General features: G+C 41.7%; 1 protein-coding gene across 1 annotated transcript; it reads right to left on the bottom strand.

Annotated features, from left to right (window-relative positions):
* Positions 1 to 6: 6 nt before the first annotated feature.
* On the bottom strand, positions 7 to 23,174 carry rorb (RAR-related orphan receptor B). The gene is made up of 10 exons (XM_044112788.1): positions 22,768 to 23,174; positions 7,152 to 7,237; positions 6,886 to 7,027; positions 5,910 to 6,341; positions 5,343 to 5,464; positions 5,038 to 5,170; positions 4,509 to 4,616; positions 4,295 to 4,405; positions 3,879 to 3,991; positions 7 to 3,749 (listed from the first exon to the last, which is right to left on the bottom strand). The coding sequence occupies exons 1-10, from the start codon at positions 22,772 to 22,774 to the stop codon at positions 3,585 to 3,587; spliced, it is 1,419 nt and encodes a 472-aa protein (XP_043968723.1). The 5' UTR covers positions 22,775 to 23,174; the 3' UTR covers positions 7 to 3,584.
* Positions 23,175 to 25,065: the final 1,891 nt, after the last annotated feature.

Raw genomic sequence — 25,065 nt, 5'->3', positions numbered from 1 at the left:
CCCCCCCCCCCTTCAGTCCCCTACTGCAGGTGAAGGGTTTCCAAAAGGCCAGTTTGGAAAAGATCATTAACTCACTGATTTGTAGTAATCCGCACATTCAGAGGGTGGGAACAAACATTTCATTTTCAATGACAAATTTCAAATTGGTTCCATATAAATTAGACATTTTATTTGAAATAAAAAAAAAATTAAAATAATTCAGCATGTGAAAAACTTGTTTTGAACTAATAAAGTGGTGTGAAATTTGCCCTAAACCCTTAACCCACCGTTTCAAACATCTCCCTCACGTCATCAAGAGAGGAGGAAACACAAATAAGCCCCAAATATTTCATTGCAATGAAACGTCATGCAAATAGAACAGAACAACAATAGGCTAATAGTAATAGAAGAATAGTAGTCATAATAAGAACAATAATAATAGTAAATAGTAATAACATAAAAATAATCTTACAATGCAAACATGACAGTAGTAAATGCCTCCAGTTCTTATTGCTACAGTATTTTACTTACAGTGTTGGTTACCACTTGTTCTTGCCAACGCATCACCATCCCTCCCACCCCGCCTCAAGGCTCCCCGTTCCACCCCTTTGATTCACAGTCTAACGAGGGAAAACAAAACAAAACAAAAAGAAAAGAAAAAAAAACAAAACAACAACATACAAAAACTTTAGAGTTGGAATTCACTGTCCCAGGATCGCTGTCCCACCAGTGGACTTCACCCACTGTCCTAAGACCAGCAAGCAAGAGCTTACAGCTCACTGACAAGAGCACAGTGACATGTTATATGTGGGTTTTTTAAAAAACTTTTTTTCCCCATATCCACCCCTACTTATGGTGTAAAAATTGCTCATCGTGAACTCTGGCTCTCTACAAAACACGGACAGTGAATTCATCCCCTACACACATACGCACAAACGTACAAATGTAGACATAAGTCTATCAAAGCCTTGTCTGGGCAGATTTTTTTTGAAAATCCTAAAAAGTTCTTCTTTTAAAGTTTTATTTATTCATTTCAGTAAATTTCCAAAAATATTAAACCCTCTTTTAATGCAAAGTGAGAAAAAGAGCTGCTCCCTGAGAGATGCTGTGTAGTGCATCGAGCCGTTACGAAGTGATTGTCTCTAAGAGTGACTGGCCTCTGATCTGTGGGTGGGGTTCAATGAAAGCCGCTGCGTTTAAAAAAAGAAAAAAATGCCGTTAATGGTGGAACGGATTGCTGATTGACCCGTGTTCCTCAGTCCCCACCCCCGCTAAAATGGAAACGAATGCACAGAAGGATTTCAATGCAATGATTCCCGGTGTCACTGATGCTGAACTGATGGATTACAAGTCTAACTGTGTCCCTGGATATATCCGCTGGAGGATTTGGCCACTGTGCAAATAAAAAAATAAAAATGAAAAAAAAGCATGAGAAACCCATTTAGAGTGCTTCATAGCACTAGATCACAGCCCACTAATCATGGCATCAAAATATGAGGTACAAAGAAAAAAACAGTTGAGCTAGATTGTCATTTTGTTTATTATATATTAAGGAGATGAGCATTAAATGTAGCAGTAAGTGTTTAGAGTTGTAGTTCCCCAAAGTTGTTTTGTAATTAGTTTTCAACCCGCAAGTTAAAAACTGATAAGATCCAAACTGAGAGTTGACAGGGGATGCATTTATGTCGTAAATATGATATCATCTTTACTTCTAAATTTGATTCCTCATAACAATTCTCACAATAATTTCCCACCCTAACGTCGGGTAAGCCCTCACTGTAAAGGGGGAATCATTTTGGTCAATGGCTCATGAGATGCCCCTCTGCTTATACATGTAGTATTGACTTTTCAGTTTGTTCCTTCTCAAGGATAAAGGCTGACTCGAGCCCAGAGTGATTTTTTTACAGTGTCCAAACACTAAATAAGAAAAAAAGGGACAGAGTTTAAGTGCTAACAGTTATTGGAATGACTCAGTGGGGAAACAAACGTGATTGTCTAACACAGCTTTCTATAAAAGTGGCTACCGTTAAAGCTCAGCTACATGTGGTGTTGAGATCATTGGCGGCTGCATTTGTTAACATTGCATACATAACGTAACACAGCAGTTAGCAGGGGAATGCGTACCAAGATGATGCTGAAACATAACTCAGCATCATCTGAGAGCAAACGACATATTGCATCCTTAGTTATTAAAGTTGTTACCCTGTTCTTGAACAGTTGACAGAAGAGGGGTGCGAGACGAGGGGAAGGAGGGGAGTAAGACCAGACACGCTGTGTGAAAGTTATTGCTTTCTAGAGAAAAGGGTCCTACATTTTCGCAGCCCACTGATATCCGTGGGCTGGATTGTGCAAATTGGACGGTGAGGGCGTACAGCGCCCATCTAGATTTCAGTAATCAAAAAGTGTTTTCACTTCAAGTTTGTGTGGATTTTTTTTTTTTCACATTTTTAAGGATCATCAGGTACATGTATGACATGTCTTTGACTTGTATCTATTCATATCTTCCAAAACCTACTGAGAAAGTCCTGATGGGCATATTTAACAGCAGGCTAAGTTAGGAGACAGCGTGGGCTTCAATGTGAGGTCCTGGTTTCTGATTGGATCATTCTGATTGATTGTTCCACAGCAATCTACCTAGTATTGGACATAATTATTGCAGCGTGAAATAAACAACTGATAGGACGGCAAATCTGCCAGATTCTTTTCCTCGCAAAATAGAACATTTATGTATATAACTTCACCTTCAAAAGTAGTAGCCATTATTTTCTGTTTAAATCCTTCATATTCTCTTTTTACATTTCAATAACCTTTGATGAGAAGGAGAGTAACACCTTCTATACATATGAACAAAATCCAGACAAGGCTTCTGCATATCCACAAACCCAAAATTGCCCCCCAGGTTTTGCCACGTTTTCTTTTACAAGCCTCAACTTTACAAATTCTGTACACAAGAATCTATCAAATAAAATAAAACACATAGACAAGGTATGGTCAGCCTCTCTGGACTGCTGTATATTTAAATTAGGACTAACTTATTTTAACAGAACAAGAAATAATACTGGAATCCGCTCTCAACTAGAAGAATATCTACAATAGCTTCTCTAAATCCACAGTTCCCTCCCCCATCCAGCTTTGCCAAATTTGCAATGTTTTCATTGGGGAAAAAAAAGAATAAAAAAATTTTCTTTTTCAAGATTAAATCAATTGAATTTACCCACCTTTTTAAATAACAATAATAAAAATTGACAGCTTAAAACTATTTCTAGTTGTCTCGAAAGTCTGTACATTTCTAGTCAGTTCAGTTCAGGAGACACGTGGAAGCCCCTCTGAGGTTGTGGCTCGGGGCGCGCTTCGCTTGTATATACATTCTTCAGACTGTATCGGTGAACAGAATGGGATAAGTGCAGGACATTCCTGGTGTTGTTGGCATTAACTCTTTAAGTTTCTAGTAGACGAATCCTCACCCTCCAGCCTGGGGGAGCTTAGAAATCTGTGGTTGCCAGAATGACGCTGTTGACACCTCCGTCAGCGTCTCGTCAGACGAAGCTGACATAATTTCTTGGTCCTCTTTCGACAGCTGTTCGTTGCATTCGGACTGCAGGCGGTCACTTAGGCATGGCCATGGCAGAGTTCGGGTCGGGGTTAAACAGTTCCTTGTAGAGAGGAGGGAAGAGGACGTTCACTGTTTCTGGGTGGAGTTGCTGGAATGCCTGAAGCTCCTCGGTGTGGAGTGTACACAGGGCGGACAGTGTTGGGATCCGGCTGATCAGCTGCCAAACGAGAAGAGATGATCAAGCACAACATACTTGCATTACTCCAACTATCTCTGACACCAGACAACCTTCTTGTCGGAGTTCAAATTGTCGTGTGAAATATGTTTGATAAATTCTTCAGCCCACCTTGGCTAGTGCATCTTCGTCCATGTGGTTCTTCTGCATAATGTGCTGCAGAGCAAAGTAGATCTTCTCCTGGAGCTTCTGGACCTTTCGAGGCTCCATCAGCCACGGCCGATCTGCGAAAAAAAGATTGACCGATTCACTCACTGGAGAAGGTATAGAGCAGATGCACGCTTACAGGGGTGGTTTACCACTCTCCCCAGTGGCAGAACTGAGTAAACTGAATTTCTCCAATTAAAACTGCATTGTGTAACATGTGCAACACTTTATCAGTTTAGCAGTTTTGACTTTTGTATAGCCTTCGTTCACCTTGGCAGTGGCCTGTGCTTACAGACGAGCGTCAACGGGGTAATAATCTTATTTTCTTCTTTTTAAATATGCTGGATAAACTATCGTCAAAGCTGTGGTTGAACACTGACCTGTGGAAATTAGTACAGCCGCTGAGAAAAGCGCAATCTCCTCCTCCGTTAGCTGCAGTGAACACAAACTCTTGGCAAAGTCGAACACTGCGCTCACTAAGTCGTCACAACCTTCAGGACACAGAGAAGATCAGATGATATTACAATATTACGACCCTTATTCCGCTTTGTCAATTATTGAAGAAAAGAAAATGCGTAAAAATAAATGTGGTACCCAGAGATTTAAACATCTGCATTCCTCCGTACTTCCCCTCAAAGAGCACAGTGTTGTTTAGAGGGTTGAAGGCTCTACACATTCGCACTAAGACCACCTCCAAACAACCTGAAAGAATAATTCAGATATTGGAAAAACATGATGATTAACAGAGATTGTTCATCAGAAGTGCAAAGAGAAATTATCTCTTTTCAGCCAGATAAGCTTTGACCAATGATTAGCCAGCCGGAAACTAAAAAACAAAAAATCTTTTTCTGATGGAGTCAGTAAAAGAAGATGTAGAAAGCTGTTTAAAAGGAAACTATTTTTCATAAGACATGCTGAAACTTATTTTGGCTTAATTCAGGCCGCGAGAGAGAAAGAGACTTTAGATTTAACGTGGACTCATTTCTAAATGTGTTTCAGAAATTGACTCGATTTCAAATTTGAGCTCCATCTGTGCAAATCCGAAACAAAACTCTCATGAGCAAAATAGTTTGTAATGAGCAGAAAGTCAGCTAACGTAGCAACACCTGGTCCTACAGCTCACCTGACTTGAGGAGGAGGATCTGGTCGTTCTGGCACAGCTCCATGAACCCTGAGATGCGCTTGGCGAACTCGACAACGTACTGGATGGCATGAGTGATCTGGATGGCACACTGCTGCCACAGCACGTCCCGTGGCTGCAAGCACCCAAGTCCAGTTTAGGTATGTGAGCTTTATGCTGACATAGTTGCATTCATATCAATAAATGATTGAAAGCTACATTTTGTTTAAGTCGTTGACACGGAATCAGCAAATGCTGTTTTTATTCTACTCCATCCATCATGTTTTTAAGAAGAGCTGAAAGCTCACCTTGCTCTGGTACATCTTGACCTCTTCATAGGAATGTGTCTGCCAGGCCAGCTGCTGTAGCTCCTCTGTTGTGTACTGACATGTTTCCAGATGCGACTTGATGATATTCTGAGCGATCCGGTCTGGAAGAGAGCATTAGCCATTTAATCTTTTGCATACAGCAGTCTAGTGTACTTAAATATTTGTTGTTTACAGTTAAATTGTTGCATTTCTTTACATGCAGTGCTGCAGCTAGAGTTAGGCAGTTTAGAGAAAGAAGCTCAAGTATTTCCTGTGCATAATTCCACAGTTTTTTTGATTCGGGTGTGAAGTACTTAATTTTGAGTAAGTATGCAATCGGCCAGAGGTATCCTCACAGTAATATGACACATTGTCAGCTCGCCACATAAGCCAGCCCGATCTCCTGTTGTGCTTTCAGATTAGAACACTGACTCACACTTTCTTCCAGACTTACTTTGAGGGTAATGATTAATTTCCTTTGAGGAAGATCATAGCAGTTTTTTTTTTGAGGATTAAACCATTCCTACTGTATCTGTAGCTCCCGTAGAGCAAATTTTCATTCCTTACCAAGCTCTCCCATGCTGACGTTATGTGGTCCAAACTGACTGTCCTGGTAGCCTCCATAGCTGAACAGGTTTGGCACAGGCGTGAGGTCGTAAACGGGCTCCTGCTTGATGTGCTTCATGCCCGACATGTCCAAACCTGACTGGTCTGGAGACGGCTGGGTGGAATCCATGCCGTAGTAGCCGCCGGGGACTCCTCCGCCGTTGACGTGGCCACCTTTGGGTAGCTCTATGACGTGACCGTTGGCATACGTGCCCCCAATTTCATGGTTGAGGGTGGACAGTCCATTGGTTAGGCTGGAGGAATAAACACGAGCCAGAGCTTCAGCTTCTCCGGTTTGCTGTTGCCGCTGCTCCTGCAGCCGGGCCTGGTGCTTCTGGACTTCTGCATACAGGCTGTCTCGTTGCTTTTTGGACATGCGACCAAACTTCACCGCTATAGGGGCAGAAAGTAGAAGCTAAGGTGGAAAAAATGCTACTAAAACGGGCTCAATTTAGTACTTGACTAATCGATTATTGACAGACTGAAACAAAAAAAGCCATTTGAGCTTAAAAAACATAGTCAGATCAGTAATTAAGCCAAAACTGCACAATATATTATAAATATAGATTTTGCATTTAAGATTAAAACACCTTTGTCTGTAAATATATTTTGACAAAAACTCTCAAATTTCCTAGTTTTACCTTCACCCAGTTCAATTTCACTAAAGGAATGCTATGTTATTGCATTTTAACCACTAACATCTATATTTTCTTATTTAGAAAAGGTATTTAATTAGTTGTTTGCATTTTAATGCATTTCTAACACTGTGTAAAAAGACTTAAGTGGTCAAGCAAAACATCTGTTGAATGTGCCAATTTCCTTTGTCTGATTAATCTTCAAAACAATCAATAGAATAATCTACTACTCAAATAATCCTTACTTGCAGCCCTAATAGAAATGCCATCAGATATAATAATGGAGACAAACGGGGTCTCACCATCTCTGGACATTCCTAGGGCGAGACATTTCTGGAGACGGCAGTGTTGGCAGCGGTTGCGGTTGGTTCTGTCGATGAGGCAGTTTCTCTGGCGGGGGCAGGAATAGGAGGCATTATTCTGCTGACTCCGTCTGAAGAAACCCTGATTAACAAGGCAACAAGAACAAAAGAAAAAAAAAAAATCAACACTCAATACCTGTAGAGCACACGGGCCGTATGATTTAGTATGCAATTCCTTTCCCCTTTCCTCAGATATTAGATCTTACCTTACAGCCTTCACACGTAATGACTCCATAGTGGATACCTGACGATTTGTCTCCGCAGATTTTGCATGGTATAACTTCGATTTGGGCTGTGGAGGGGGGGGGGGAAATGGCGAGAAGACAGAAAAGATTTGGATTAAAAATTGCATCCAGGACTCATCGCAGACTTTTGCTCCCCTGAACTCCACCTTGTTCAGTCAGCGGTCCAGCAGCCCTGTTGGGGGTCTCATTTAAAGTTGCCGTCAGTAACTGATTGAGCTCACAACGTGTCCCTGGATGCTATTTGTGTGTGGCTTCAAATTTACGAGGGCACAGTGACATATGGCCATTTATGTCTTTGCAAGAGTTTTCTGCTAACTGGGGCACTTATGGCTGCATAAGTGCACACTAAACGTGCACACATAACCATCCGCGCACAACAGTACATGACTCGACTGTGTGGATTCTTTGTGTTTGGACTGAAGTACAGAGAGACCCCCGCAGGTTAAAAGGCTTGTCCCATAATGAGAAAACTGGTTACATCACTGAAGTGCCACACTTTCCCTTCATGTTCATCTTTTCGGTTCTCTCTCACAACTCCTATTCTGCAGATGCACTCGTCAAACTACGTCATCTTACTTACTGTGAAGAGGAAGCTCCATGTGCACTCCCAAGCAAAAGGCACGGAATATGCACAGAAACTACTTCGGCTCAAAGAAACACCTGTTGTTTCTGTCTCTGAGCGCGGCCGGCCATGTTATGCGAACGGAGCGCAACGCCGCTCCCCATGAAATGATGGCCGTACGTGGATGAGGAGGTAGGCAGGTATGCTGCTGAGACGGCACAGTCTCTATAAAGAGATTACACAGCCTAACTAATCCTAAATTGTTTCCTTATGAGCTGGTTCCCTCCTCTGCTGAGTTCTGCCTTACCCTCAGCTGAAACAGACATTCACGTGTTAATCTCCTTGCACAGTCCTACCTGTGGGAAAGTCCTGCATGAATTTAGGAAATGTCTGAGAGGTTCACAAGCAGATGTAGTGAATCCATGCATCCTTCCTGCAAGTAGTTTTAACTATTACCTCATTGATGCACATACAATACTTTCTATTGGTTGTATGTTTTTATATGCATGTTTAATAGGTCCTAAGGCGCATTTTTATACAAATGTCAATTATAAATATGCTATGCATATATAAGTATAGTTGTATTTCTATACAAAGAGAGTACAGGTGTGTATGTGTGAGAGTCTGTGGTAGAATGAGTCTGCAGTATGCATAATTGGATAATGACTTATGAGGATCAATGGAGTCATTTCTGTCTGTCTCGCAACTGAGCAGGTACAGCTGCTATCTATAAACTCTAATGACGGAGATGTACATCCAATAACGAACAAAACGAGAAGCAAAAGCAGGTTCACAGTTTTCTGTTTTTCAGTTCATTATGATGGCGGGTTCTTAGAAAATTAAATTCAAATCATATATTTTTTAGAACATTTAAAACCAAGTCCAGTCTCTGGTTTTCTACTGACAGATAATTCATCTTACTGACGGCTTATTTGGAGTAAGACACGTTTACATTTACACACCCACGCACACACACACACACACACCCCACCCCCCATATATATATATATATACTTCTAGATTTCTGTATTCACTAAAATAAGGACCAAGTGACTGGGTAAAATTACTTGCTAGTCAGTTTAACAGTTTATCATTTTCCTCTCATTCACTCTCTCTTGTCACCTTCTGGTCAATAAAAGGCATAAAATGTTACAATCAAAATTATTCAGGTTTTTAGTTATTTTCTTTCTGCAAAGACGTTTGTTTCTAATTTGAAATGAGAAAAATTTATTATTTTTTTAATGTACATTTTAATAAAAGATTTAATGTTGAAAATAATCTTTACCACTGGAAAAACTCTTTTTGGGGATTACAGTAATGAAATAATACATTTCTATTTTATTTCAGTAATGTATTATTTCATTATACATTGTGGAAACCAGCTTTTTACTGTAAGGCCAACATTATGTTCAGTCAGAAGAAGGATGCTGATAAAACTAAAATATTACTTTAAACCCAAATCTATGAATAATCTTGGGTTAACTGTATCTAATTAGCCTCATCACGTGTTCATTGCATATTCAATATCAAAATATTATTTGTTAAAAAAAGGTCTTCTTTAAAGTAAAAAAAAGAGCTCATGTTCTTGAGTTTTGGTGCGGACCATGATGTGACCCATTTCCACCAGTTCTCGGCCATCCGGCTGCAAACTGGGTCACAGTGGAGTGCCGGACTTGGACAGCACACAGAGTCCAAACAGAGCTGTCAATGAACGTGGGTCTGTGACGCACTATTAATAGGCCGCAAAACAGGTCAGTTCCACCCGAGAAACAGATGATGTCAACAGGCCAAACGTGAGCAGCAGTCAGAAGACGGAACAGTCATGAAGTGAGCATGGGAAAAAAGATCGCCCAGTTCTGTGAGAACCATTGCAAAAAGTGCCACAGTTTCAAGGTTTTAATACAAAACGTTGCAACGAAATGCACCAACATGATCACCAACACCAACGCAAATAGATCACCGACATGATCTATTTGCGTTTTGTTATAGAGCAGAAAATCAAGAACTATTCCTTGCACTGCAAATATAATGTTTATATTAAGTGTACAATGTACATTGCACACTTCCAATACTGGTATCTTTACCATTTTTAAAAATAATTTTGTTACATACACTCAAGCTAAAATATACAGTTAACAAAATTTCCAAACACCCGAATTAATCTGATAGGTAAACAAGAAGCTGAATTGCAATTATGTCCGTTGGTTGTGGATGGGGAACTGGATTTTCAAAACCTTGCAGTACGTTGATCCCATGATCCATGGCTGCAATAAAGTAGGTTGGTTTATATTTGTTTTATAAGTCTTTGGGTTTAATTCACACTCGCAGCTGTGTGATGTGCATGCAATTTTATACACAGTTAATGATGGCTGTCAAAACAAGCTCTTTGTATTTACATCCCATTTTCACCATGTTGCGGGAGATTATGTTCTTCTTTGTATCACATGACGAGGCCCAAAAGAGCTGGGGCGTGTGCATTGTTTAAGTAGGTGTTTCGGGGACATTTTTGAGCATTTAACTTCTAAAAAATGACGCCAGGAATAGTAATGCATGGGTCATTGTGTGTGAGTGTGTGTGTGTGTTTCACAAACTGTATTTGCTTGCTTGTGTGGGAGTGTAGCATTGTGGAGTGTGTATGTATGTGTGTGTGTGTTACACTTATAGCCAGTGGCAACTGTCAGGTGGGATACATAGAGACAGTCATGACAGCATCGCTGTTGCCAGGGTGACCGCCCACTCGGCGTACTCGTCTGGATGTCGAAGCAATGATGTGCCAAACCGTCACACTCTTAGAGGAAGTGATGTCATCCGCATCTGAAGCCAACACAACATGTCATCAGTGATCGTCTGTCGGCCCTATCCGAGCAGCTGAGGCTTTGTGAATGCTTCATGAAAATACTCCCACTTCTGCATCGACGCAGTTTGAACTTCAGCGACGTTTTATACGTGACAGAATCGAGACGTGCCATTTGTTATGCGTAAAAGGAAGTCACTGACGATGCTTTGTTATGCGAGACGTGATTCTACATTACAGAGGCAAACCCGGAGCTTCAAGGCTGCAGCAGAAAACTGAACTGAAAGAAGAATAATTCAGATATTCCACGAGCCGTCCTTGACAGGCATCCCCTTTGCAAGGAAAACAAGAGCGGGAAAAGCTCCACTCCACTCAGCTTTCCCTAAGGCTGCATGTCTTTTATCAGGGGTGGGAGGGGACTTCTTTCTGACCTAAGCCGACCCAGTCAGAGCAGAGTGACTGACGGAATCCTCAGCCAGCGGGACAGTGAGTGTTATCCTGAGGTAATTATGTAAGAGCAGGACTGCAGCGCAGGCGATATCTTAGCTAAGAGGAGGATCAGGCGCGCCACACAATCTCTTGAGAGAGAACCTACTAGAGGTGAATTTTCCAAAGAAGACAAAAATAGTAGTGCTAGAGTTGCCCATAAGCACATTTGCATATGTGTGGGTGTGTGTGTGTGTGTGTAGCAGACTGTGGCCATAAGAGCTGTATTGAGCTGGCACGTGTGTTGTGATAATTGATTTTTAATGAAGTAAGGATCTCCTGTGTATTTCCAAGCCTGGCCCTTTCTCTAAATAGAGTCCTAATTATCTACATCACGCCACACCAAACGGCAGCTGCCTCGCACTAATGTCTTTGCAATTCTTCACTCCGAAGCGTGCAAGTGTTCACGCACGCCGCGTCGTACGACGCTTGGGTGATTTGAAAGGACGGCGTCCCTTTCTGTTCGGACACTGCAACGGCAGAGAGAGGCCACTAGATGTTGCTGTACATGTTCGCTTTGCGTGTGCTGTCAGTGTTGCCAAAGGGCCAGACTGGACATGCATGTTTCATTCACAGCGCCTGCAGGAAGCTACAGCAGAGCCATATCCAAAGCAAAACACAGAGTCATGCAGCAATAATACCAGGGAGTGCAGTCGAGTTTTTTGGGTTTAAAATATATATATATATTTTTAGTGTTGCAGTTTATAGAACAGTTGAAATCACTTTTTGCCTTAACTTCTGCCTGTGCCAGCCTCTTCAGATATACAAACACAACTGTAGTCTCAAGGGCTGATTTGATAAGGTGAATGTGGGTGGTAGCTCTTCATTAAAAAATATGTATAGCTGCTTCCCAGCTAACTAGATATCTTTGGGGAAAATGAAGGAGATCGGCGTTTTACCCCCCACCACCTCCTTGTTAAATCCGAACAGCTGCGGCACTGATCATGGATGCTTATATGCCGTTGAATTATGCGATCATCCCTTTCACTTGAGTTTGTTTGACTCCTTCACTGATGTCTGAGTCTTCCGCCTCGCTATAAGTGGCTGTGTGACTGGGAAATCATTTCAGTTTCTCTGTTGTATGATCTATTTCCATCTCTCAGGGAAAACCTTGTTTCAGTCTTATCTCACTGAGCTTAGAGAGAGAAACAAGCTCTTTCTCTCCCCCTCTGTCTCGCAGCCGATGATGAAAAACATGGAGAAAAGTTCTGGTGGCGCGATTGCCGAGTGGGTTAATGCACACTGCTGGGAATAGCTTACAGCAGTGCTTGCTTGGGTTATCTCCCCTGTGTCTCCTGTCATGTTTCCACATCATACTGTCCTATTAAAATCAATGAAAAACTGGATTTGGTTTGCTGTTTGCTGTTTTACTCTTATTTTCCTTTGCTGCCTGTCTGAAACTTTGCGAGGAGAGTGGCGGACTCTCGTCTTCTTACTTTAAAGAGATGGATATTTTCATTCTGCACAGCCACTTCTGTGCCACAGATGCCAACCTTTACAGTGCCACTAATGTTTTCGAATGGGATTGAAGTGGTTAAGGCATGTTTTTTTGCTACGTTTTGTTAGAAAATCTGATTTATAAAGTGCCATGTTTGTGATTTAGGTGGCTCAGTATAAATTTACCACCTTACCAATTGTTAACCCTTTTTGTTCCCACATTACCATTATGTCCTTTGTGCTTTGACTTCCTACCCAACTGGTAAAACCAAATCGCATCAGTTTATTTTTCTTTACTTAGTAAATTACTTCATCATTTAAGGGCTTAGTCTCACGTATAATTCAGCCTGTTTCCACTGATTGCTATTCTAATCCCTGATTTGACCGGTCAGCTTAAATTAAACCTCAGATTACGACCCCAGATCAAAGCAAAACCTGCAATCCTCTACAGCAGATGATGAGAAGAATTGTAAAAATACAGGTAATATGAGAATTGATTGATTTTAGTTGTTTTATGCAAAATCCACTTAGGTACAAAATGGGATGAAAATTACCAGCATTTTGTTAAGGCAATTAAAAGCTGTGATTTATTTAGCGTGTTTGACCAGATGTTGGTCATGCAACCACTTTACCGTTTTGTAATTGTGGTCTTTCAAACCACTTGATGTTTTCGGCCAAAAATGTTGGATGCAAAATGACCAAAACTGCATAATATCACATTTTCTTACAGTGAATAACAAGCACACTGTGAAAGAATCATTGATAAGAAATGATGGTCTCAGTAAAATATTCTGTGGGAGGTGGTTTCCTATACATAATGACAAAAATTACAAAAGTACATAATGGAAAAGGGAAAAACATATTCAGCACCCATTTTACTCAGAGAATTAGGATTTCTTTTGATGGTTTGCAAACAAGAGAAAAACTCTTTCTTTCTTATTTTTAAAGCAAATATCTAACTGGTTATTTTTAAAGCAAATATCAAACATCTATATTCAACCAGCTGGTGGTTGAATATAGATGTTTTCTGACATTTTTTTAAATCGATGATCTGAGATAATTTGAAGATTAGGTGCTAGTCATTCTGATCCTTTGCCAGTTTATTTAGTAATTTTAGTTTACATGTATTGGTTTCATGCAGACAAACTGTTAATTCACATCTCACAGGGGGACATTTCATACCCTCTGACAATCTACAATTATCTATTAACTATTTTTTTATAAGCCTCTCATTGTAAGAATCAATCGTTTTATGACAAAACAATCCCAATAAATCATAATCTCTACCAGCTGATTGCTGCTGAAAGGCATTTTAATTTGATCCGGGGTCAAAAACTGCCTTATTTCACAAGTCATGTGGCTCTAAAAGTAGATCTGGAGCAAAATAACTGGTAATTATTCCGAAAGGTATTGTACTAACATAAACTGATGCGGCAGGTTGAGTACGTGTAAATCGATTTGCTTTTGGGTTTGAAATGGAAGAAGGAAAAAATTAAACGGGAACATTTAAGTACAAATTGGCAACAGAGACGACCGAGTTGTTTAGACCACGGCCTGCGCTGATTAGTAACAAAGTGCTGACATACTGACCTAAACCTCCCTATTATTTGTCTACATGTTCACACATTCCTACCCTGTAGAGTCTGCTGTGCAGTGTATTATAGTAATAATCATAATTCCATCCAGTGGGCCAATCTCCCCTCCCCCAATTGCAACCAAGTCGGCATCCATCTTTTAATGTAGACAGTCACACTGTTGCTATATGGACACACACACACACTTACACTAACCCCAACAATCACCTTAACCCTCTCTCTTCCCCTCACACAGATATACACCAGATTCACTCTCACCTTCCCACCCCCAACACTCACACCTATGCTGTATGTCAGAGGGCATGAGCTTGTCCAGCTTGCCGTGCAGCCCCAAAGCACTCTGGGTAATTGCTCAGATAGCAGGTCTGGGATCAGCTGCAGTTTGCACAGAGAATATTGTGCCACGGTGTGATTGGACGCCATAGAGAGGGAACAGAAGGGGGCCACTGGCTGTGATCCAGAGCATCGATTCTCACACACCCACGCACGCACACGCATGCACCCACACCCGCTCACACAGACACGTTCAGGCAGACTGAGGCGCACATTCAGACATGCTCAAATGCATTCATCACTCCAAACCACTTTCAAACAAAAAAAGAAAGCAGCAGACTTTACAGTATGTTTCTCAAACTTGCCCTCCCCCATGTAACCTCTAACACACACACACACACACACACATGCACACACATCGTCTACATCCCATAGCAGCATGTGTCCTTGCACAGATAAGAGAAGACAGAGGCGTGGGAAAAAATCCACAGGGTTAACGCAACCCCTGCTTTGACACACACACTCCTGCATGCATGCATGCATGCATACACAGTCTGCCCATCTGCCGCCTCAGATTTGTCTCTCAAGGCCACTGTACAGACCCACACACACGCAGTCTCACGGTCCAATCCCTTAGGTGACCCGTAGGACCCTGATGGCCCCTGACCTTTCCTTAAGGACCAAGTGCGTTCAACAGAGTGGAAGGAGCAACTTGCCAGTGTGGGAGGCCTGCATCTGGTCGTTACCGTGCCGAAGTCGGCTGCAGAATCGGACACGATCTCGAAAAGCACGCAGATGGCTGCAAAGCTTCCCTACTACACAGTAGCTTTTCATTTACCTTCACGTTAACAGCCGTGTGTGCATACGGAGCCGTTGGATGTTTGGATGGTTGAATTCATTCAGCACTTAACAGAATACAGGAAAAAATAAAAACACACTGATTGAGAAAGTGTCAAAAATAATCTGTTGTTGATGGATGTGCTCCCTCAGCCTCACACCCCTCTTACTATGGTGTCCCTGTTGAGCCTAATTGCAGATGACAGTGTGAGTGTGTGGGTCTTTGAGGGGGAAGGGAGAGGAAAAGTGGTTGTTCCAGAGTACAGAGGAAAGATAGAAAAACAAGACAAAAACTCAGGTCTTATGTAAGAATGGGGAAAAATATTCTTTTTTTTCTTTGTAGAGTCAGCGATCACTCAAAGAAAACCAGGAGACGGGAACATTGGCATAAATCAGACTGAATGGACTCTAAAGCATTAATAAAGAGAGCTGCACACAGTGGGAACGGCTAACAAAGTAAAATGGAAACTGGCCGCTTTCTTGCCAAAACTGACTGCGTGATGTGTCTGTGTATTCATGTTCCTGAAAGGCTTTTATGTAGGGTACAGAGAGGCAAAACTTGCCAGGAGAAATAAAAGTTCAGCACTTAGTCATGGTTTTTAGTCGTTAAACTGAATCATCCTATCGAGCTTTCACACATTCTGCCATTTAACACCTACATTTCTCTTATTTTAAAAGGAAAACATGTGTCCTTGAGCTACCTATTGTTATTCTTTTGTCTACATTGTGCTCAGTTGTGCTTCTTTATGTTCTGTGTGCAGAGTTACGTTCCTGCAACTTATGTCCCAAAGGCAAGTTCTCGTCTTAAGCAGAATTTTTGTTTCGGTTTAGGGTATTTTATTCTTTTTTTAAAAATGATTATTACACCGAGTTATCTGCAGGTAAGGATTTTTAAGAAAGATTTACTCACTGAGTTTTTCTAGTTGATACTAATTAGTGATCTTTTTTTTTTCACCCGCAGAGGCAGATTTTGTTCTTCACAGTATCACACAAAGCAAATCAATATATATGCTCTGGGTTCCTGGAAGTATGTGGTAGATTTGAATATTGAAGAAAAAAAATGTAAGGGTTTATACATTGAGTCATATCATATAATGACCTTTATTTAAAATTTATTAAGCTAAATAAATGTGCATAAAAATGTATGCAGTCAGGTTGCATTGGGAAAAGGATGGAAGCTCTTGGTATTGATGCATGTAATAAATAGAGAAAAAAAAAAATCTGTTTTTTCAGCATTTCAATTGATTGGTGCTTCTCCTATAAGCGTTGCTTCCAGCACCTTCTGAGCACAGAGAACGCACTAAAAAAATCTCTTGATTAAATAGAGATCTGGTTGAGTTGTCAATTAGCTTTACGTTTGTTTTTAATTTACTTTAATGCATGTGTGTTTCATAGCGGCTGTTAAAGCGAGTGGGTGTGTGAGCGCACACAGGCGTAACCGTGTGTGTGTGTGTGTGTGTGCGTGCGCGCCCTCTCCCAGGGATGGCCGCTAATAGCTCGCCTCGGGCAACAATTTAACTCAGCCTAACAAGGTTCTACCCAAAGTGGCCCCCAGGGGCATCTCTCACAGAGGCAAATTGATCACAAAGATTATCAAACGGGTCGGCTCGGCTCGGTCTGACTCGACCCGGCCCGTTCCTCTCTTCACCTGCTCTCCTTGCCCCCGTTGGGAGGATTTAAAAGAACGAATTCTGAACATTAAATCTGAGAGAGCAGCGAAGGCAGCAGCGGTCTGCGCTTCCTAATTGCATTCTCTTTGTGAATGATAGCAAACCTAATGTCAACAGGCTCTCTCTCTTTCTCCTTCTCTCTCTCTCTCACACACACAGACACGCGCGCACATGCACAGTGTGTGCAAGATTGAAGAGCCGCGGCCCTGGAAGGGTAGAGAAAGGCAGGAAGACCAAATAAGAGTCCCCTCAATGAGATTAGCAGCACTAAAACAGTTTAATCTTTGTTATTAAGAAAAGATGCCAACAGTGGGCTAAATCATATTATAGGCTTATTGTAGACGGTGCGTGCTACCGTGGAACACCTTCACAGAGGATTTACTGTGGCCACTTTGGAGATAACTTGTGCACAGAGTCAAACTTCATCTGTCATTTTATGCCTTCAGAGTCGCTATGAAGATTTTCTTGGTGCAGGAAAAGGATAATATTATTGTTGATGTGCTCCAACTTTTGTAGAAATATACTTATTGTAGAATGATTAAAAACTGACCAATGCAGAAGCATTTTAAGATTTTTGCACTCAATTAGGTAGAAACACAAAAGCTGGAGTGTTTTACACACACACCCACACGCACACACACACACTGTTGCTCCCTCAGTATATAGACTAATCAGCTTTCAGGGTTAGCTAAAGTCTAATAGGTGGTTTGCGAGCATGGACTTTGGATGCAGCAATTGCAGGCGCTCGCGTTATTCATTGCACAGGAAGGCTGCGGTGTGGAAGTGCAATCCGAGGACGTGAAAGTTTGCGTGCATGTGTGTGCGTGTGCAAGCAGAGTGTGCTGGCGAGTGTGTACATAAACACAAATTAGGCCTTTTGGACACCCTCCCTTGTTGTTCTGCATGAGGCCTCGGTTCTTGCACAAGCAGAATTATGCATATGACCACAATTGTGTGATTATATAACACTTAAGTCTCTCTCTCTCATACTTACCCTCCTTTCTTATCTCACTCATTCACTCCCTCACATTCTCCTTTCTTTCCTTTCTCTGTGTGTATTTTCCGGTGTGGCTCAGGGATTCCCATTCAGATTCCTCATTATGAGTAAACTGATGTTTTATTGACAGTAATACAATTGCTACATTGAATGAGAGCAGTTGAATTAACTTTTGAAGCATATTTGAGGTTACTCTGTGACCTTGGACCAATGTTTGTCTCGTCCTTCATCTTTTACTTTGTCTCCAAGCTCACGATGCGTTGTCGCCCCTCTACCTCCCCTCCATCCCATCTCAGTTTTTATTTCAATCTAAATCTGTAAAAAAAAAAAAGTGAATATTGAATATCACAGTGCCCTCTGAGACACGCTGCCTTTATGGATGAGTAAAGCTGACAAAAACAGAAGGAGCTGTCAGAGGACTCGATGACTTCAAGGAAGATTTCGAGTCTAGGAGCGGTTCAGGCTGGAATCCCTCCCGGCGAAGATAAAGCAGAGACGCAAAGCAAAGTGTGCCGTATGGCCCGCGCTTTGTGTGTATTAAGATTTAACAAAGAGAAGAAAATTGACGGTAGCAAAAAAAAAAGAAAAAAAAAAAGAAGGGAGACCCTCTAGACTGCCGCAGAGTAATAAAATCAACACGAGCTGCTGCTACGCAAACACGGGCCGCGATAGCATCTCAGTGGGACTCATGTCCAGGCCACACATGTAGGCACGTTTGTGCCGTCGTCTTGGAAAAGGTCAGGAGGGCACGGTAGGTGAGGACTGGAGTCAGACGTGGAGACAGCGAGGAGCGACTCCTGAATGTGTGTTAGAGCAGCACTCTGGTGGTACCTCAGTCAGTCAGTAGGGCTGAGTTGAAGGATTAACTGCGTGGCCTGCATGGGCTCGGGGTAATCTCTCTGCTCTTCTTACGTAACACCGGGCCATTAGTCAGCACAAAAAAACAAAACAATAAACAACACAAACAATCCTCTGCTTGGAAGCGGACCGCAAACGGGGCGATGTAACTCTGCCAGCCGGAGCCACTCAGGCCAGGTGCCACTGTTGTGTCCAATAACTGGCTCAGTGGCGGCAGTGGAAAGACGCAGTTTGCTTAAAATAACATTTAACTGATTCCCTAACTTATTTTGCAATGAGTCTGTAAACTGGCTGGCTTAACAGTAACCAAGAAGAGATTCTAGTTCATATGTAATGATTTGTAGTTGTGTGCAGATACATGAGTAACTGTACTAATCAGAGATGCACCAGTCAATCGACCAGAGATCACATTTACACAATTAATGGCAGCGCCAGTCCTAAAAGAAAAATCTGATTTTCATCTCCCTGTTCTTAAAATGTATAGAAATCCCCAATATTTGCGATCAGCTTTCACTTCTGATTCATGCATGAAAGTCTAGCTAAGCTGGGGTATTTTATCAGCCCAAACATCCTGCAGCCACATTTAGTCAGTAGGTGTCTTCACATGGACTTCCTTTTGCCTTTCACTTTTCTGTTTTGATGGGAGACAACATCACGTTTTCTGTCTGCTCCATGAACACTTTGCTCAGAGTGGGATAGTTGTTAAAAAATACTAAGTTAAAGCTTGTGTTGTTATAAGAAGTTATTAAAGCAGTCATTCCACGTTCAGTACATGCAGAAAACTGATAATTGATGCCTAAGGGCTTTCATTGCCTTAAATGCGACTTTTTAACGTCAAACACAATCAAAAGCCACTCAGGTTTTATGTTCCAAAGATCTGTCCAGACAGACTGTTTCCGTTGGCTTTGACTAAAAATTGATCACCGCGATGCTCTGGAGCTGGACAGATCGATGCTCACACAAGCCTCCGAAGCAAAGCAGGATGGGACTAATTCTATTGGCATGAGGCCGTCATGCGTAGCGCAGCAGCTTTTTCTGTGTGTCTGAGTGTGTTTTTGGGGGCTTTCTGTGTGATACATTACTGCCAGGTGACAGTTTTAAACACTTCCGGTCCTCTTGCTTGTCATCACCTTACGACGGCTCCAAAAAGGGAAGTTTAGGAGAGACTCATTCATAGATCTCCTTTTCCCCTCCTTTCCCTTTTGGCACATCTGTTTGTAAACTCTATCGACCACAAAGCATCTAATGGATTGTAAATCTCTCATAGGCTAAAACTGAAGCAATCACAGAGAGAAATTAAATATTAGGTGTCGATGTAAGAGTGACTGTCAGTGAATCTAAATTTTTGTTTAAGCTTCAGCTAAAATCTCCAAGTCCTAAATGCCTTCATTTGACCTTTTTGAAACATTTGCTAAGAATATATATATATATATATATATATATATATATATATATATATATATATATATATATATATATATATATGAGGTTAAAGGATTCAAATGAGCATCAGATAAATGACTTTTGGCACATTTTTAAGATTTATAATTTCGCTGAGTTACAGTACTGTGGCTAAATAATAAATGGTTTTGATTTTACTCCGCGCTCAAAGTATCGCCTGGTTACAATTAAAGCGATTTAGTGTTGTCAAAGTCATCTCTAAAATCACGTTGCACATCAACGTAGAGACACGGTTAACCAGTCTACTTAACGCTGACCCTTCTTAAAGCAACACGCATGCTTAGACGCTGATTGCGTCCCCCGATGGCACCGTCAGTCGTTTATTCCCGGCTGCTCCAACGCCGGGTCATGTGGTGACATCATCTTCGGTCGAGGCTTCAGGAGTTGTAGCTTTTGTTAAATGTTAATTACCACGGCTCATGAGAGGCCTCTATTTTTCATAACCTTGGTGGTGAGCAAATTTCTGTGTAAGGGCAGCCCAGACTACACACACACACACACACACACACACACGCATACACAGGTTGGGAGCGGGGGCCGCACAACCCACACTGATTTAATTCTATCTGACAAAACCCTTTGGGGCGTGCAGAGAGAGAGGGGAAGATGGAGAGAGAGAGGTTGGAGGGAGGGGCCATGCTGAAAGAGGGGAGAGGGAGACGCTTCGGGGGCCTCTTCTGCCGTGCACGGCTGTAAAGTGAAAGCAGGAGCTTTCGGTATGTCCCCCCCCAAGCCCCCCCAATCCCAAAAAGCCTCTGTGCACGAGAGTGGACGCAAGACCTATTAGAACGTCGACAAAATACAAGGTGGATGAGAGAGGAGATTGCCATGGGATTACAGAGAGAGGTGGTGGTGGGCGGGTTACTGGCTCAAGGTTTGATGGCCTCCAGCTACTGTAGCACATAGCTCCGTAAGACATTATGATGTATAAAGAGGTTGTTTTTATTTTTATTTTGCATGTTTAAGCTGCTGCTTCAATTAAAAAATACAATTAAAAAAATCTAAATCACAGGCATTTTATTAAATTGTCATTAATGGTTTTTTTTTTTTTTTTTTTTGGGGGGGGGGGTAAATAATCAAAAAATCATCTAGAAATCAGACAATTTCCCCCTGATTGACTCAGCAGGCCAAATAGTTGGAAATCAGAGAGTAAAATGTCAGCATTTTTTTTTTTCTATAAACACCAACAGCAGGTACTTTGATGCACTTTTAGGAGTTGGATAAAAATCAGATAAAGTTTATGGAGATGTGGTTTGATGGATAAATTGGGATACTCCTGATATTTATTTATTGTGTCTGTTCGTTTCAAAACTACCGCCTTTATCAAATAACCTGAACCACTTTCCCCCCCCCCCCTCATTTTTATGTTGTAGAAATAGGAAAAGTTGATCAAACTGTAAAGAGAATCATAAATCGGTATTGGTCAGGGAAAGGCCTTTTCGGTGCCTCTCTCACAAAATCTGATATTATCATAAGAATATTGCTACTCTACTAATTGTTTTTTTTTTTTTTTTTTTTTTTTTATAAATATGTCCTGATATTTTATTGTCAATTGAAATAAAATATCTATTATAATTTCACTGGCATTTTGTTTCAAAGTTTCCCTCCAGTAGGTACAACTGCTTTTTGAAGACATACAGGTCATTACACAATATCATGATGCAGTTTCATGTGAAATTTGCAAGTGGATAAAAATATATTTTGAACTATTCCATGCACAAAAGTCCAAGCATTCAATATGCTTTCAAGAAGAATTTTCCTGTGTCGGCTTATAAGTGGCACCAGGAGGGAGTTCAGCCATTTAAGACATAATTATTTAAAAACTATATTAAAACCCACAATCATCCCATCTTGGACAGTGGGGCGAATTTCTAAAAGAATCAATTGCACAAAGTGAAGAAAAGCAAGTCAAAAGTTTAATACTTTTTCTTTTACATGAACTGATAATGAACTGGATAAGAAAAATGTCCAGAGAGAAACACGGGGCGGGAAAAAAAACCGTATTTTCTTATTTAAATCCAATTTCCATTCACGAAATTGCTTCTAGGCGGCGTTAACCCGTGGGTCAGTGTGTTATCTCTGCGTAAAACACAGGGCGTGAATTGTGCGTATTTGACCGTGAGTGTGCGCACAGGACGACATTGACATTGGAGTTGAACATCCACGGCGCTGGTGCGCTTGCAGCCTTGTGTGTGTGTGTGTGGGTGTGTGTGTGTAGGGGGGGAATGGGTTAGTGGAGCGCTTGAAAAGTTTCCTATAATCCCCCAAACACAGTTAAATTAAGTTGATCAACCCCCGACAACAAACCCTTTAAAATAAATTCACTTCTGCATGTAATCTGGCTGACTCCGGTGGGCACTTCACGTGCAAATCCTGCCACTTTTAATTTGTAATCACAGATCCGAGTGGATTTACGAGTCAATTTGCATTCCTGAATAAACAGGCGTGGAGATAAAGTTATTTGCTGCACAGTAAGGTGGTTGTGACAAGTGTGCGAATTAAAAGTTACGAACAACAAACAATTCTCTCCCCCCCTCCAGTCTACAGTGGAATAAAGAGTGTCGCTCGGCGTGCTTGAGCGTATTTCCACGGGGATGATGGTCTTACCTCGCATCGTGTTGGCGCTGCTGGAGCTGGTGCTGAGGCTCGCTTCCCAAAGCAGCAGTCATGAAGAAACAAAAATAAACACTTAAAAACAGGGGGGGCTTCTGTGCGGTGCTGTGTGCGGGGTGGCAAAGATCCTGGGTTAAAAATAACAGCGGCGGAAAAAATAAAAAATAGCGTGGATGATCTGCGTCAGCGTCCACTGGCTGCTGCTGCTGCTGTGGCTGCCCTGAGTGCAAGCGTGTCTGCGCTAAAACGGCATCCCAGACCGGGGCTCAGGGAGGCGGGCTGAGATCGGTCGGTGTGTTCTGGTCGTGTGGCCGCTTTTCTCGTGACATCTGCGCTCTCACCTCTATGGGAGGGTTTCACTGTTTTCTGCGGGCTGAGGGAGGAGAGAGCGCATAGGAGAGGCTTTACCCGGCGGCCCGGATTGGACTGGAGCACTTTCCGCTCCTCCCACTGTCTCCTTGCAATCTGCGCGCAGCCCGGAGCTTTAACACACATACACACAGAGAGAGAGAGAGACAGAGAGAGAGAGAGACTCCACACAGTCTGAGAGCAGTAAAGTTTCTACATCCACTCACTATTGTGCAATTAAGGTGCAGATCCAGATCCAGACAGTTTTCAAAGAGGCAGCCAGATGCCTTGGCATTGGCAGACTATATAAACAAATACAAAAACAGACTCCCCGTAGCTTTACACAGAGATGAGGCATGACATTATGACCGCTGACAGGTGAAGTCAATCAGGTCTGTTTTGTGATGCAGGTGGGAAACATCAGGCCACATGTGAACATTTTGTCCTCAAAGCCGAAGCAGAGAAACGAATGACTGATTCCGAATATCTCCAGAACTGAAGCGTGGGAGGATTCTGGTCCTCAGTGGTCTGTATCTATCAAAGGTGGTCAAAGGAAGGATGATACTGCCAAGACTTTATTGATACACGTGGGAATCATCCAAAAGTCTCACCAGTCTGTCTGTCCCAGTCCTGGTTCTCATAGGAAGGTGTCATAATTTAAAGTGCATCAGTTTGTTTGCACAAGCTGCTAAATAATCGTAGAGCAGTCACGCTGCCCTTGCCGAGCCCATCCAGAACCAGCAGTGTTAAGATAACCATCAAAACTGGATAGAACAGTGGAAGATGACGATGTTTTTTGATGAATCAGTTTCCATTCACAGTTTGTGTGATGCTAAGTGGAAAAACCTTGAGTTCTTCTAGACGTTGCTTTGACACATACCGCCTACTTAAATATTCTTACAGACAAAACAAACGGGGATCAGGAATGGCTTGCGGAGCAGAATAGCGAATTTGAGATGTTGGTTTGATCTGCTGAGGCATCTGTGGACGCTCCACCTCGCCACTTACAGGATTTAGAGAATCAGCTGCTAACATCTCGGTTCCAGACACTACGGCACAGCTCCAGGGGTCTAGTGCAGTTGATGCATGAATGAGTGGAAGCCGGTTTTTATTTTACCTCTTTTCAGTAAATATAGGGTAAGAGTAGGTGGCCCATTGCTAAGTACTGACAAAAAGATTCTTGAGAACCGACTTGCTCTCTTGCGATTAATATTCATAAAGGAATGATCAATTTGAGACCATCTGGACATGGGCTGGTGCCGTAAGGTGTTATTTGTGGCTGCAATTTAATCTGGTCTGCTACAAGGACAAATTAGGAACCTGCTGGACAAATTAAATTTATTTTGATGGCACTATTGATGCAAAAAGGAACATTTGAAAGCACTAAACACGAAGATAATTCTACTAAACATCTTAGTATTTAATTGACTGCCCTCAAATTTTACCCTTGGAAAAATACTTTTTCCTACAAGATAGAAGTGGTGAGAAACTATTAATACTTTCAATAATGGAATATTGAGCGACATTTTTAAGAAAAGAGATTATTAGTACTTTACACATATTGGTCATTCTGATCATTTTTTATTCAATCATTAAAAGTTTATTACTACCTCTATAGTCTGACTCAGCTCTAGGCAAAAGCAAGCTAAGTATCTGCTGAGACTCAAAACCAACAGCGAGCTAAGACTACTAAAATTGACATGCAGGTCAACTGAAGGCGTTAAATTATTTTCTTGTTTGTATAAGTTGATGCTTTAAAAGCAGCCGAGCTGCCAGTCATCCTGTCTCTGTGTTATAATGCCTCGACTGCAGAAGTAAACAGAAGCAGTGGCCCTTAAAGTCTGTAGCAGGTTGTCCACTTTTACAACACTAGCTTGACGATTGCATAGAACTGCATGTTTATTAAAGAAATTTGCCCAATAACCAGATCCACTCCATGGGGGC

Source organism: Gambusia affinis, linkage group LG03 (assembly GCF_019740435.1).
Source record: "Gambusia affinis linkage group LG03, SWU_Gaff_1.0, whole genome shotgun sequence".
Taxonomy (NCBI): domain Eukaryota; kingdom Metazoa; phylum Chordata; class Actinopteri; order Cyprinodontiformes; family Poeciliidae; genus Gambusia; species Gambusia affinis.
The sequence above is the reverse complement of the archived record's forward strand: the minus strand, read 5'-3'. Positions and strand labels throughout refer to the sequence as shown.